The sequence below is a fragment of the Crinia signifera genome, chromosome 11 (genome assembly GCF_055691185.1).
Source record: "Crinia signifera chromosome 11, ASM5569118v1, whole genome shotgun sequence".
Classification (NCBI taxonomy): domain Eukaryota; kingdom Metazoa; phylum Chordata; class Amphibia; order Anura; family Myobatrachidae; genus Crinia; species Crinia signifera.
The window spans coordinates 121188915-121205378 of NC_139227.1; the positions used below are offsets into that span (position 1 = coordinate 121188915).

At 50.0% G+C, this 16464-nt stretch overlaps 2 protein-coding genes across 5 annotated transcripts in view; one reads left to right on the top strand and one right to left on the bottom strand.

The window, feature by feature from the left end:
• SERGEF (secretion regulating guanine nucleotide exchange factor) overlaps positions 1–16464 on the top strand; it is a 461739-nt gene that overhangs the window by 430159 nt on the left and 15116 nt on the right. The gene's annotated exons all lie outside the window — the stretch shown is intronic.
• Positions 7416–16464, bottom strand: part of OTOG (otogelin) — a 175693-nt gene continuing 166644 nt past the window's right edge. For 2 of the 3 annotated variants that reach the window (XM_083164585.1, XM_083164587.1), the window contains 4 exons: positions 15063–15182; positions 12499–12544; positions 10181–10260; positions 7416–9201 (listed from right to left, as the gene is read on the bottom strand). In XM_083164585.1, coding sequence (XP_083020711.1) covers positions 9001–9201; positions 10181–10260; positions 12499–12544; positions 15063–15182 — 447 coding nt within the window. In that variant the 3' untranslated portion in view covers positions 7416–9000. The remainder of the gene's footprint in view (positions 9202–10180; positions 10261–12498; positions 12545–15062; positions 15183–16464) is intronic. The other variant, XM_083164586.1, reaches the window with a different exon arrangement.

Here is a 16464-nt window from a genome sequence, read left to right on the forward strand (position 1 = left end):
CCCTGCAGATGGGAGGGCAGCGGGCTGTGCGGCCTGAGCAGCATGAACTCTGACCTTCTGATGCTACGCAGAGCCGCACTGTCGGGGATGGGGGGTATGCACGGTCTAATCCCAAAATCCCGGGATTGGAAATTCCAATCCCAGGATGGAAATCCCGGCGTTTTGGGGGCCAAATCTAGGATCCCACCTATCCCGAGACTGGCCACCCTAGCTGTTTATCACTCTCCATTTTATCACTTTTGAAGCTTAGTGCATCTGGTCCATTGTTACCTGTGCAGAAGGCGCCATGTGACCAACACGCCATAGATAACATGTGGCATCACTATAGGTAAAAAAGGCCTAATTCAAACCTGGGCAAGTTTTGTTCTCAGAATAGGCAAAACCATGCTGCACTGCAGGTGGGGCAGATGTAACACGTGCAGAGAGAGTTATGGTGGAATAAGCAGGCTACCTACTCTCTGTTGTGCAGGAGAACACAGTTCTTTAAGACTGTTGGGTTGCCCCTGTCTTAAGGGCCTTGGGGCCCCCCAAAATTCTTAATCTAGCTCAGTTCAGCCAGCTACCTCTCTCACCCATTACATACATGTGTGTGTGCAGGAGGCTGAGGCTTCCCCCAGGCCCCACCACGCACACACGTGTGCACCAGGATTACTACCCTCGTACATCTCTCTCTAGCGTGTGGAACCAGGCAGTTGAGTGGCTTATTTAGCACGTCAAGGGATCATCTTACCACAATAGCCATAAAATCGGCATTTGGCCTTGAATTCTTCATGGTCCAACCTTGAACATGAATCACTGTATTACAATGCACGCATTGATTTCCACAGGAAGGGAAGGCTTACGGCCAGAAAATCTCGCTGCTTCTCCAGATCTGCTCCTTCTTCTAAGGTTTTGTTATAAATGATATTCAAAGGCCCAGAAATGGCCCAGCTTATTACACAGGGCTGAGAGGAACCTGGTCCCCTGACATACTCTGTGCTGCAGAACATTGCCACCGCAGATCCTTATCCGTGTCACATGTGCCTGCAGCCGCTCATATCTATAGTGGTGGTCTTCCATAATTAGCGTTACTACGGTGTGGTGAAAGAATAAAATAGTGCCAGGAGCGCGGCGAGACATGCGAGGGGACGCGGTACACTTCGACGTGTCCATGTGGACTATGTTGACATTCGAGACCAAAAAATTGTGAAAAACTCATGTCGACTTTTCTTTTAACGGTCCTTCCTATTGTTGACCTAATGCTTGTGTCGACCTTAGCCATGTCAACCAATGCATGTCTAACTAAATTTGGTCAACCCAATGATCCGTGCTGGGTATGACACTACTGTGTAGTTATTGGTGGGACTATGTAAAAACCGGACCCGGACTACACTCCGGACCACCGGACAGGGCATCAAAATCTGCAGTCCAGAGCTTGTAGGGTCCTGTCCGGGAGGTGTCTTGTCTGGGGAGTCCCTGTGATAGCTGTCACCAGGGACATGGGGAAGGGGAGATTACAGGCTCCCGTGTGGTCCAGACCGTCCGGTTTTTGCTACATGCCTGGACCATACAGGGAGACTTTATTCTACCCCTCCTCCTCTACCTGGTGACAGGTGTCACAGGCAGCCCCCCCGGACAAGACACCCCCCGGACCGGAGGCTACAAGCTCCAAAATGCAGAGTTTGCTGTCCAGCGGTCCGGGGGGTTTTGTCCTGGTCCGGTTTTTACCCATACCCGTTATTGGTGTATCCTCTGTATTATACTACTGACATCATTGATGTGTTTTGGGTATTCTTAGGGAATTACCAGAATGTATCAATAATTGAACCGTTTTATGGTTCTCATCTGTTACTGGTCTCTAAGTATGCTACTGGTCTGTTACTGGTGTATTCTGGGTATTCACTCAGTGGCGTAACTATAGCACCGCAGCCCCCGCGGTCGCGCGGGGGGGTCGCTGTGCATATGGGGGCGCCGTGGTGCTATAGTAATCCCCCCGCCCCCCATCCCCCGCAGGCTTACCTGCCTGCGCGTCCCGGCTCCCCTCCTGGCTTCAATCAATGCTATGGAGACGGACCACGATAAAATGGCCGCCCCATAAAGCAGACTGTTCTCTGAAACTGTCTGCGGTATGGGGGCGGCCATTTTATCGTGGTCCGTCTGCATAGAATTAATTGAAGCCAGGAGGGGAGCCGGGACAGGTAAGCATGCGGCAATGGGGGGAGGAGGCACGGGGTGCCCCCCCCCCCAAACAAAGCTACGCCACTGTATTACGCTACTGGTCTGTTGTGGATGTATTGTGGGTATTCCCTGTATTACACTACTGGTCTGTTACATGTGTATTCTGGGTATTCTTTGTATTACGCTACTGGTCTGTTACTGGTGTATTCTCTGTATTCTGCTACTGATCTGTTACTGGTGTATTCTGGGTATTCCCTGTATTACTGGTCTGTTATTGGTGTATTCTGGGTATTCCCTGTATTGCACTACTGGTCTGTTATTGGTGTATTCCAGGTATTCCCTGTATTACGCTACTGATCTGTTACTGGTGTATTCTGGGTATTCCCTGTATTACTGGTCTGTTACATGTGTATTCTGGGTATTCCCTGTATTCTGCTACTGATCTGTTACTGGTATATTCTGGGAATTCCCTGTATTGTATTACTGGTCTGTTATTGGTGTATTCTGGGTATTCCCTGTATTGTGCTACTGGTCTGTTACTGGTGTATTCTGGGTATTCCCTGTATTACTGGTCTGTTATTGGTGTATTTTGGGTATTCCCTGTATTACTGGTCTGTTATTGGTGTATTCTGGGTATTCCCTGTATTGCGCTGCTGGTCTGTTATTGATGTATTCTGGGGATTCCCTGTATTACACTACAGATCTGTTAGGGATGTATTCTAGTTGGTGTCTGTACTGATCAGTGCTTAGCAGGGTTCTGTCAATGTGTGAATAGCGCTCTGTGGGTGGCACCTTGTATCTGGGTAGCAGGGTGCCTGCAGAGTGGGCATCTGACTACAGTGTCCTTAGGAAACCACATGGTCAGAGCTGCACCTACCGGAGCTTATGGCCCCGCCCCCTGTGTTCCCTATTATTTGCACAGGGGCCCTGTGACGGTGCATGTGAACCTTTTTAGGGATTGGATGCTCCAGTGGGAATTTGATTTGAACTGGGAGAAGCCTCATGCCTCGCAGTAGCTTCTGGGTTCTTGATAATATGAGGTTAATTCTCATTACTATTTTGGTACTATGTAGTATGATATATAATACATTATATTATAGGCTGCTCACCATGTGTTCACCTTACATATCCCTACACTAACATCCCAGGTAACCCTTTCTCTCACTCCTCACATGCTTTGCTGATCACCGACTTTATTCTCTCTACTTTATTGACCCCAGCATCGCCATGACATGCCAATCACAACCAGCCTGGCATCCCCAGCAGTCTACTTTCCCACATGCCCCCAGCACCACCCAGACATCTCCAGTAGCCTGCTTCCCCACATGCCCCCAATATCTCTCTGACCTCACCAACAGCTTGCTTCCTAGCATGCCCCCAGCACCACCCTGACATCACCAACAGCCTGCTTTCCCACATGCACCCAATATCTCTCTGAACTCACCAACAGCTTGCTTCCTAGCATGCCTCCAGCCGCTTGATTCCCCACATGTCTCCAGCACCGCCCTGACATTACCAACAGCCTGCTTCCCCACATGCCCCCAGCACCACCCTGACATCACCAGCAGCCTGCTTCCCCACATGCCCCCAGCACCACCCAGACATCTCCAGTAGCCTGCTTCCCCACATGCCCCCAATATCTCTCAGACATCACCAACAGCTTGCTTCCTAGACTGCCCCCAGCACGACCCTGACATCACCAACAGCCTGCTTCCTAGCATCTCCAGCCGCTTGATTCCCCACATGTCTCCAGCACCGCCCTGACATCACCAACAGCCTGCTTCCTCACATGCCCCCAGCACCACCCAGACATCACCAGCAGTCTGCTTCCCCACATTCCCCCAGCACCACCCTGACATCACCAACAGCCTGCTTCCCCACATGCCCCCAGCACCACCCTGACATCACCAGCAGCCTGCTTCCCCACATGCCCCCAGCACCACCCTGACATCACCAACAGCCTGCTTCCCCACATGCCCCCAGCACCACCCTGACATCACCAGCAGCCTGCTTCCCCACATTCCCCCAGCACCACCCTGACATCACCAACAGCCTGCTTCCCCACATGCCCCCAGCACCACCCTGACATCACCAACAGCCTGCTTCCCCACATGCCCCCAGCACAACCCTGACATCACCAACAGCCTGCTTCCCCACATGCCCCCAGCATCTCCATGACATCACCAGCAGCCTGCTTCCCCACGTTCCCCCAGCACCACCCTGACATCACCAACAGCCTGCTTCCCCACATGCCCCCAGCACCACCCTGACATCACCAGCAGCCTGCTTCCTCACATGCCCCCAGCACCACCCTGACATCACCAACAGCCTGCTTCCCCACATGCCCCCAGCACCACCCAGACATCACCAACAGCCTGCTTCCCCACATGCCCCCAGCACCACCCAGACATCACCAGCAGTCTGCTTCCCCACATTCCCCCAGCACCACCCTGACATCACCAACAGCCTGCTTCCCCACATGCCCCCAGCACCACCCTGACATCACCAACAGCCTGCTTCCCCACATGCCCCCAGCACAACCCTGACATCACCAGCAGCCTGCTTCCCCACATGCCCCCAGCACAACCCTGACATCACCAACAGCCTGCTTCCCCACATGCCCCCAGCACAACCCTGACATCACCAACAGCCTGCTTCCTCACATGCCCCCAGCACCACCCTGACATCACCAGCAGTCTGCTTCCCCACATTCCCCCAGCACCACCCTGACATCACCAACAGCCTGCTTCCCCACATGCCCCCAGCACCACCCTGACATCACCAACAGCCTGCTTCCCCACATGCCCCCAGCACCACCCTGACATCACCAACAGCCTGCTTCCCCACATGCCCCCAGTACCACCCTGACATCACCAGCAGCCTGCTTCCCCACATGCCCCCAGCACCACCCTGACATCACCAGCAGCCTGCTTCCCCACATTCCCCCAGCACCACCCTGACATCACCAACAGCCTGCTTCCCCACATGCCCCCAGCACCACCCTGACATCACCAGCAGCCTGCTTCCCCACATGCCCCCAGCACCACCCTGACATCACCAGCAGCCTGCTTCCCCACATTCCCCCAGCACCACCCTGACATCACCAGCAGCCTGCTTCCCCACATGCCCCCAGCACCACCCTGACATCACCAACAGCCTGCTTCCCCACATGCCCCCAGCACCACCCTGACATCACCAACAGCCTGCTTCCCCACATGCCCCCAGCACCACCCTGACATCACCAGCAGCCTGCTTCCCCACATGCCCCCAGCACCAACCTGACATCACCAGCAGCCTGCTTCCCCACATGCCCCCAGCACCACCCTGACATCACCAGCAGCCTGCTTCCCCACATGCCCCCAGCACCACCCTGACATCACCAACAGCCTGCTTCCCCACATGCCCCCAGCACCACCCTGACATCACCAACAGCCTGCTTCCCCACATGCCCCCAGCACCACCCTGACATCACCAGCAGCCTGCTTCCCCACATGCCCCCAGCACCACCCTGACATCACCAGCAGCCTGCTTCCCCACATGCCCCCAGCACCACCCTGACATCACCAACAGCCTGCTTCCCCACATGCCCCCAGCACCACCCTGACATCACCAGCAGCCTGCTTCCCCACATGCCCCCAGCACCACCCTGACATCACCAGCAGCCTGTTTCCCCACATGCCCCCAGCACCACCCTGACATCACCAGCAGCCTGCTTCCCCACATGCCCCCAGCACCACCCTGACATCACCAACAGCCTGCTTCCCCACATGCCCCCAGCACTACCCTGACATCACCAGCAGCCTGCTTCCCCACATGCCCCCAGCACCACCCTGACATCACCAGCAGCCTGTTTCCCCACATGCCCCCAGCACCACCCTGACATCACCAGCAGCCTGCTTCCCCACATGCCCCCAGCACCACCCTGACATCACCAGCAGCCTGCTTCCCCACATGCCCCCAGCACCACCAGCAGTCTACAGTACTCCCCCAAATGCCCCCCGCACCACCCTGCAGAGAATATCCCGATCTGTTATTGGTGTCTCCCAGGTATTTTCTGTATCACTCTATTGATATGTTATTGATGTATTCTGGGTCTATAATATGTAACAGGCATGTTACTGATGTCTTGTGGATATTCTCTTATTATACTGTACTACTGACAATATATTGACATATTCTGGTTATTCTTTGTGTTACCTACTGATATTATATTGATGTTTTTTGGTAGTCTCTATATAATGCTTTTGATCTATTATTATTGGTGTTTTTAGGCATTATTATCTTCCTGGTCTATTACATATGTACTCAGTATTCTCTGCATTATATTTATGGTATTTTATTGACGTATACTTTTATATATGATATATTATTGGTTTATCCTGAATATTTATTTTGCTAATGAATTCTGGATATTCTTTATATTACTCGACTGATCGCTGTACATTCACGACCATGTAATCAGGGCTGAATTACCCCCATTGTCTGTAATACATTATTGATATATTCTGGATATTTTCTGTATTATGTCAGTCATCTGTTATTGACGTCTGCATGCTGCTGTATATTATGTCATTGGTCAGTTATTGATGTACAGACGTAGCCAATGCTCATCACGGCTCCTTGTGTCACGGGTGCAACATGCTTGGTGTAACATGGGCATGCGCCTAAGTCGTAACCGGTGCCGCCTGGTGGCCTGAGTCGGGGGTGCAACTATGCATGCTAAACGGCCACCTGTGGCTGGGTATTCCCTGTATTACGCTACTGATATTTTATTTATTTATTCTAGTATCTTTGTGATGTATTCAAGATACCATATATACTCGAGTATAAGCCTACTTTTTCAGAACATTTTTTATGCTGATGAAGCCCCCTCGGCTTATACTCGAGTGAGGGTCCCACTTGAGTCAATAAGTTTTCCCAGTTTTTTTGTTGTCAAATTAGGTGCCTCGGCTTATATTTGGGTCGACTTATACTCGAGTATATACGGTATATTCAGGGCTGCCATTTTGTAGCAACAACACAAAATCGGAATGGTTATGTGACCTGAAATAATATCAGTGTGTTCGTACGGGACATACTCCCCCCAAGTGTCTGTGTGCCCAGGCAGACGCCTTTTGTGCCCACTCCAAAAAGACTGGGATGATTGGGTCGACATACTGTATCTAAGGTCGGCAGTCAAAAAGATTTTGTGTACAGCGTACCCTGCTTTAGTCAGTATGGAAAGATAACACCAAGTCTCATTGTACATCATTGTTTTTATTTCCAACAAAATGTGCATTGTGATCTCAGACTCTCTGACTACACAAAATAACTTAACAACAGTCAAGCTTAGTACAACAGTTTTCACATGTTTACAACTTCCGGTCTTAAAGGAGATTTTCGTCATTATAGAGCAAAACCTAGTGTCTCTCTCTCTGTGCCAGACACATAACAGCGATTGTTAGCTCTGCAGGGCAGTGGACCCTGAACTGTTTTCTCTTCATTAGAATAGAATCTTATACACACAGCCCATTGTAATGGAATCTCCCAAATTATACCGTACTGAATAAGTTATACTGTATGTGGCAGAAATGAGAGCTGGAGCTTGGTTCTGTTATGTTCCAGTTCTGCCGTTTTCCTGCGGATATTTAGGGAACCAAAGAGATTGTAGGCTAGAAGGTCTGACCATCTGACAGCTCTTTGTAGAGCGCCTCCCGCAGTATCCAACACTGTACTGCACCAAAGTATAAATCTTTCCAGATACAATATTTGAGGCTGATTGGTTCCTTAAATCAGCGTTTCACAGACTACACAATTACTGTCCAGGTTTTAAGGATATCCATGCTTGAGCACAGATTACTTAATTACTACTGCATTCAATTTGCTTTAATCATCTGGACTTATAGATAACCATAAAACCTGGACTCTAATTTCAGAGTTTAGGTTCTGTGCCTTAAGCAATATATGTACCGTGATTCCCATTTATGATCCAGTCTGGTCCATTGTTATTATTATAAATACAGGTTCACTGGCCAGAAACCCTTACGAGACGTTGGAAGACGGCTTTGTTTGCCCTTTAGGGAGCCCTGACTAAATTGGAAAGTCCTGGATGCTAACACTGCAGGGCCCGGCTCTGATCCGCTATATCATGGACATAGTGTATCATAAGGGATGGGTGACAGTAAAGTGGAGACCAATTTAAGCATTGTCCTTTGCCCGGTCTTCTAGAGCTGCTTGGCCAATCTGCAGAGTGTAACCTCTTGATCCACGATTCAGTCCCGGACACCCAGACGCAGTAAATGGGTTCATGCCGGCAGGATTACCGTTGTTCACCCATCGCCTCGCTAATGGGGCTACAGTATGGTAATAACCAGTGGAATCGGGTGCTGTTCTCACTGCTACCGTATCTCCGTTTTCAGGCTTCCCAAATCGTCAGAGCTTGGCCCTAAGGCCACGGACACATTTGCTGCGGTTTTGGCCGATGTGTAATGTAGTAGAAAACAGCAGTTCTGTCTTGAGCCAAGTGTAGACGACTGTTCAGGATATAACAGGGCGCAAGAGGGGTAACAAAGTTTTCATCACAAATTTGGCTTAAAGAGTTTTTTTATACAAAAAGTTGAGGTTCTCCTAACACACTAACAAGACGGAAGCGAAAACAGTCTCCACGGGGCTCCTGCTTGCTCTAATTGCGGTTGATAAAACTGTCCTTTGCAGGCATTGGCACTTGTCTTCAGGAATCGGGCTCAGGAAATGGGTCTGGAGCAGGCAGAGGAGCACAGAAGTCTGTTAGTTTGAGATCAGAGGGCAGTTATCACAAACAGCGTAGAGTTCGTGTGGCGGGTGTTGTACTCCGAGATGCCGGATTCATGACCACTGGCAGGAACAGTCTGTGGGTTCCTGGATGGAGTAATTGACCCACGTTGAGTTTCCGCTGCAATATAACTGCACGACCCGTCTTTGCAGGCCCAGCTCCCGGCAGCACTTGCAGAACCGGGCGTACGTATTGATGTTGTAGTTATAGATGCTGGCAGACGGGCACTTTCCGTCACACGACACAATGTTCACCTGGGGCAAAGGAAGAGTTTATTCAGTAATTGCAAGTGACTATATTCCGTCACAATATTAACGGACGCGGGCGCTGTTCTATGAAATATATATATATATATATACACAGTATAATAACAGGCCGGTACTAGGTGCTGCAGCCATTGCATCTAGGGGAGTTTATATTGTCCTCTACACCTGACTGACAGCCCTGATCAGTGTGTCAGGGGCCAATTACATGCTGCGTCTTATAAAAGTGCAGAAATTCTTTACAAGCCTCTGAAGGGGGCATCATTAAACTGCACTCCCACCATGTGTGTCCACACCAGAGTTTAACGCACGAACCGCTAGTAAAACAGAGAGGGCTCCGAACACTTGCAGGTATCAATCACACGCAGCCTCCAGGCCACCACGGTCAGTGACTATCAGGTTTTACAGCGTCATTTCACGGAACGCTATAGACTTCTGCAACCTTCCTGGCTGTCAGTATAGCCCCTATGCATAATACATATAGGCCCTTATTCTGGTCTGTTCGCACGGAACAGAATCTTCGCGAGGGCATCAATGGTTGCGCATGCGCAGGGTGTTAGCGTCCACGGCGAACAGTGTGTTCAGCAGATGCGCGCGCACACTTTAGTCACTTTTATATATGTGCGCCTTTGTTGAGAATCCCCAAGGCTGCGAATGGATGTTACGGTGTATCCATCGCACCTTTGCGAATGAGTGTCGGCCGGGCCACCATTCGCAAGGCAGAGTTTGGTGGACTCGCAAGGTTGAGAATTTGCAGCCTTGAGAATCAACCAGAATAACCGCCATGATACATGGTAATAAGCAGACACTCTACTAATGTGCACATTGTACAATATATAAACTAGATCTTATCCTGCAGATAGCACAAATTAGCTGCGGTTTACACCCTTGTACTGTATAAGCACCAATGCTGAATCATGTGTGACCATATCGGAGGCAGCAGGAATGTCACAGGGTAGGAACCACTTACTGGAGTGTTGCTCCGGCAGTCGTTCTTCCTGATCGTCATACGAACCGTTACCCTCTTACAGAACTTTCCATCTTCCTTACCTGAAAATAAGGTAGTGCCTGGTTAGTGTACGCAGACGTTCTTCTCTATAGTCAACGTTTAGAATAACCTCATCAAATACCCATGGCCAGTGTTACACACATTTGTTTGGGGATACAATGGACAGGATAGTACTAAAACACGGAGGCCCATATGTAATAGCGTGTTAGTTGCAGGCACCCCTGCAATGACGGTGGTTTATCCCGTAGGTTTAGAGACAATCACTTCTATTACCACAGCAGGTTTGCTTTGCATTATAAAATATTGCCACTCTAAACCCATTGGCTGCATTGCTGTAGTTGATGGTGCAAGTCACCGGCTATTACACAGAAGCCGCAAGTGTTTTAGTAGAACCCTATCTATTGGTGCCACAGGAAACTGTGCGATGCCCATGCAGTGGATGTGTACAGCTCTGTATAACGTGTGCCCATTGTAACTGCCGAATCTGCATCTGCCCCAAGGTTTTAAATGCCCACTCAGCACCTGTACATGGAGGATCCTCTGAAGATAATCGGTGATGGCCTAGGATGACCCATTGGTCAGATTAAGTGCAATATCTTAACCAGGATCAACTCACCCAATGCTACAACCCCCAAATCCATTCTACTACTGCCAGCGCCTGTACCCCCCGATGCCCCCAAATCCATTCTACTACTGCCAGCGCCTGTACCCCCGACGCCCCCAAATCCATTCTACTACTGCCAGCGCCTGTACTCCCCCCCGATGCCCCCAAATCCATTCTACTACTGCCAGCGCCTGTACCCCCCCCGACGCCCCCAAATCCATTCTACTACTGCCAGCGCCTGTACCCCCCCCCCCCGACGCCCCCAAATCCATTCTACTACTGCCAGCGCCTGTAAACCCCCCCCCCCCGACGCCCCCAAATCCATTCTACTACTGCCAGCGCCTGTACCCCCCCCCGACGCCCCCAAATCCATTCTACTACTGCCAGCGCCTGTACCCCCCCGACGCCCCCAAATCCATTCTACTACTGCCAGCGCCTGTACCCCCCCCGACGCCCCCAAATCCATTCTACTACTGCCAGCGCCTGTAACCCCTGACGCCCCCAAATCCATTCTACTACTGCCAGCGCCTGTACCCCCTCCCGACGCCCCCAAATCCATTCCACTACTGCCAGCGCCTGTACCCCCCGACGCCCCCAAATCCATTCTACTACTGCCAGCGCCTGTACCCCCCGACGCTCCCAAATCCATTCTACTACTGCCAGCGCCTGTACCCCCCGACGCCCCCAAATCCATTCTACTACTGCCAGCGCCTGTACCCCCCGACGCCCCCAAATCCATTCTACTACTGCCAGCGCCTGTACCCCCCGACGCCCCCAAATCCATTCTACTACTGCCAGCGCCTGTACCCCCCGACGCCCCCAAATCCATTCTACTATTGCCAGCGCCTGTACCCCCCCCCCGACGCCCACAAATCCATTCTACTACTGCTAGCGCCTGTACCCCCCCCCGACGCCCCCAAATCCATTCTACTACTGCCAGCGCCTGTACCCCCCCCGACGCCCCCAAATCCATTCTACTACTGCCAGCGCCTGTACCCCCCCGACGCCCCCAAATCCATTCTACTACTGCCAGCGCCTGTACCCCCCCAAATCCATTCTACTACTGCCAGCGCCTGTACCCCCCCAAATCCATTCTACTACTTCCAGCGCCTGTACCCCCCCAAATCCATTTTACTACTGCCAGCGCCTGTACCCCCCCAAATCCATTCTACTACTGCCAGCGCCTGTACCCTAAACTACACTGCTGACATCACACTGCACCGACACTACTACGAAAACATTACCACTGAAATTGCTTCCTAAACTAAAACTTTCTACTCCTGGAATATGAAATCAGTTTTCAATTAGGAAAGTGCACAAGTCATATGTTCTAGAGCAGGGATGGGGAACCTTCGCCCCCTTCAGCTGTTTTTGAACTCTGCATCCCAGATATGGCCAAATAGCAAAACTGTAGCAGGGCAGTATGGGATGTGTAGTTCACCAACAGTTTGAGGGCCAAAGGTTCCTCATCCCTGTTCTAGAGGATGATGGAACAGCGCAGCTGCAGGTCAGGTGCATTATGGGAGTGTAGCGCAGCAGCGTCTATACATAAGGCGCATCTGTAAGTCTGGGGGCATTCGGTCAGGTCTGAGCCCATGGTGTGGGGGCCCCACAGTTCCGGGCTCGCTATGTGTACGTGCGGTTTAAGTGCTGATGTAGAACATTATTTACTTACAGGTTTTACAGCATCCCTCTAAGAACGACACCACATATCCTCCCATCTAGAAGGAAGAAAGACATTGTAAAGCACGGATCTCCGTGGCCCTGAATCGGCCCCAGTGTAATAAGTAATACATAGAAATACAGTTTCTGCTTTCCAGGAATAGACGTCAATAAGTCGCCGGTTTTCTTTTTCTCCCCCGAACAGTGCGGCGTCCTCAGAATGTCTCATTGCTCTGCAGACTGCCTTATGCTTTGTACATACTGGGGGTGATTCTGGTTGGTTCGCTGCTTAGCGAGACTTCTAACGTCGCCCGTCGGGCGTGCACCCGCCACGGTCCGCACATCCCCGCGGCTTGGCGAATGGATGTTTTGCATAAACATAGTGTATGTGGGTCACCGGTCACGATGTTTCTATGGGTTGCACCCACCGATTTTGTGGGCACACCCCTGAAACGCTGGGTATCCACCCCGGCACACCCGCTGGACGATAATCAGCGCGCGAACGCCCTAACGGGTGTTTGCACATTAGCAGACCCCCCCAACATCGGAGATGGGGCCGGATTTGGACCTGAAGGAGCTGTTCTGAATGGGCCCCAGTGTGACACCATCTAATGATGCATCACATGCGCTGTACACACTGCGTGGCCCGGTGCACAGTGGCGCGATGCATCGTTCTAGCCTGTCCCATCTAACACATAAACAGGAAAGTGATGAATAACTGCTATGCGCTATATATCATCCCGATCCGCTTCTGGACTATGTATGTTTTAGTGTCTGCTCAGTTTTACTCCGGATTGTAATCTCCATGGATGCGCTCAACGTAACATAGAGATGGAGAACTGTCAGGATATATTGCTGTGGACTGATCTATCTGTGTGCTGCCCGGATTATGGGGGTGATTTCAGGTTTGTATGCAAAATCAAACTCCTTCTTTACGGTACAAAACCATGCTGCACTGCAGGGGGGCAGATGTAACATGTGCAGAGAGAGTTAGATTTGGGGAAGTTATATTGTTTTTGTGCAGGGTAAATACTGGCTGCTTTATTCTTACACTGCAATTTAGATTTCAGTTTGAACACACCCCACCCAAATCTAACTCTCTCTGCACCTGTTACATCTGCCCCACCTGCATTGCATCATGGTTGTGTCCAGTAAAGAAGGAGTTTGCTTTTGCAAACCAACCTGAATTAGACCCTAGACCCTATCTCCTGACCCCAGGACATAAGCAGTTCTAATGCTATATTCCAGCGCACATCCGTTACCGTCTCCTCCGGGAGACGTCTGTGATATAATTCACCTGTGGATCTGATCATTAATCATTATATAAAGTGGTTATGTTACAGCGAGCCCGGTGCACAGCGAGATAAGAATACACAACTGCCCCATGCAGCGACAACACACCAGCAATACTAGCGAAGCACAGAGGCAATATAGCATTTAATACTAATAATAAAGCATAATTTACATATTTAACAGCTCATTATTGTTAAAAGGAAACTATCATCTAGAGCAGTGGTTCTCAAACTCGGCTCTCAGGATCACACAGTTCACGTTTTCCAGGTCACCCGGCAGATGCACAGGTGCACTCATTACTCATTGACACATTTTAAAATATCCACAGGTGGAGCTGATTATTTCACTTGTGATTCTGGGGTAGATGTATGGTGCAGTGATGAGGGAGAAGTGATAAAGTGCCTGGTACTTTATCACCGGCCAATCAGCTCCTAACTGTCTCTTTTTAAACCCAGCCTGTAACTTAACAGTCAGGAGCTGGTTGGCCGGTGATACAGTACCAGGCACTTTATCACTTCTCCTCCCTCATCACTGCATCATACGTCTACCCCTCTGTGAGGAGGCCAGTAAAACATACACTGTGCGGGGTACTGAGGACCGACTTTGAGAACCTGTAATCTAGAGGTGTATATAAGCCGGGTACAGTGGGCACAAAGGGGTTATAGATCTTCAGAGCAATCACATGGAACAGCCACTAGTATAACAGATGCCATATAGACGCCTCAGGCAGCAGAAACATCACTTGTACCACATGTACCCTGCATAATGTAACTGCTCTGGCCTAGAACGATAGTTTCCCTTTAATGACCGACTAGGTCTGCAGATTCATAGCTCACATACAGAATATACAGGTGAGGGGACCATAACATCACATCATAGCTATATTACTGCACAGAGAAGGGCTGGGATACCCACGTGTCGCTCGCAACCAGCCACGTACAGCCATGACACAGGTTATACACAGCCTCCTGGTCTGGGCCGGAATGTCTAGGTTGTCGACGCACACAGTCAATATTGACAAAGGGTCATCGACCTGGAAATGATCGACACTTGAAAAGTGGGGGTCCACGTGCTCATTTGAATCCCCCCCTCCGCACCACCACCGGCCAATGGTTCCAGCCCTTCTCTGTATTGTACTTCAGCAACATTAACTGGAGCGAATCAATGGAACATGAAAGATGGCGGCTTCCCCGAGCTTGCCGCAGATTGCAGCCTCTCCCAGCCTGGCTAAGCGTGAGTGTGTTAGTACATGAGCGCTATACTATGTTAGGCACGAACACTGACCTTAACACACTCTGTCTCATTAAATGGGGGGCAGTTGATGGCTGATGTGACCAACACTGGTCCTACTGCTGTGTTTGTGCAGTCATATCTGACACACTTAGAGATCCAGGACGTACCGGGCTACATAAAAGGTGAGAGAGAACATAGAATACACAATGTGAACAGGAAGCGTTGTGTCTGCAGACTCGTATCCCTCAGCGGTCCATGTAATGGAAATATAGACCAGTAGCACAGCAATCTCTTATATCAGCCACTTCACTGCAAAGATGGTAACAGGCCCCGTCCGGATTGTCTAGAAGTCTAAATGTGCGCTGAGTAGAGGTGTGTGTGTGTGTGTGTGTGTGTGTGTGTGTGTGTGTGTGTGTAGTTCACAGTACTAGCAATATACAAAGTATAAGGTTCCAGAGGTAAGGATCAGGCAGAGGGCAACATATCCTGTGAGTGACCCCATTATTAGTGCACTCTATTACTCACAGTGCACTCTGTTACAGATCACTGGTGTAACGTGTCCCGTGAGTGACCCCATTATTAGTGCACTCTATTACAGATCACTGGTGTAACATATCCTGTGAGTGACCCCATTATTAGTGCACTCTATTACAGATCACTGGTGTAACGTATCCTGTGAGTGAACCCATTATTAGTGCACTCTATTACTCACAGTGCACTCTATTACAGATCACTGGTGTAACGTGTCCCGTGAGTGACCCCATTATTAGTGCACTCTATTACAGATCACTGGTGTAACATATCCTGTGAGTGACCCCATTATTAGTGCACTCTGTTACAGATCACTGGTGTAACCCCATTATTAGTGCACTCTATTACAGATCACTGGTGTAACGTATCCTGTGAGTGAACCCATTATTAGTGCACTCTATTACTCACAGTGCACTCTGTTACAGATCACTGGTGTAACGTGTCCCGTGAGTGACCCCATTATTAGTGCACTCTATTACAGATCACTGGTGTAACATATCCCGTGAGTGACCCCATTATTAGTGCACTCTATTACAGATCACTGGTGTAACGTATCCTGTGAGTGAACCCATTATTAGTGCACTCTATTACAGATCACTGGTGTAACGTATCCTGTGAGTGAACCCATTATTAGTGCACTCTATTACTCACAGTGCACTCTATTACAGATCACTGGTGTAACGTGTCCCGTGAGTGACCCCATTATTAGTGCACTCTATTACAGATCACTGGTGTAACATATCCTGTGAGTGACCCCATTATTAGTGCACTCTGTTACAGATCACTGGTGTAACCCCATTATTAGTGCACTCTATTACAGATCACTGGTGTAACGTGTCCCGTGAGTGACCCCATTATTAGTGCACTCTATTACAGATCACTGGTGTAACGTATCCTGTGAGTGACCCCATTATTAGTGCAC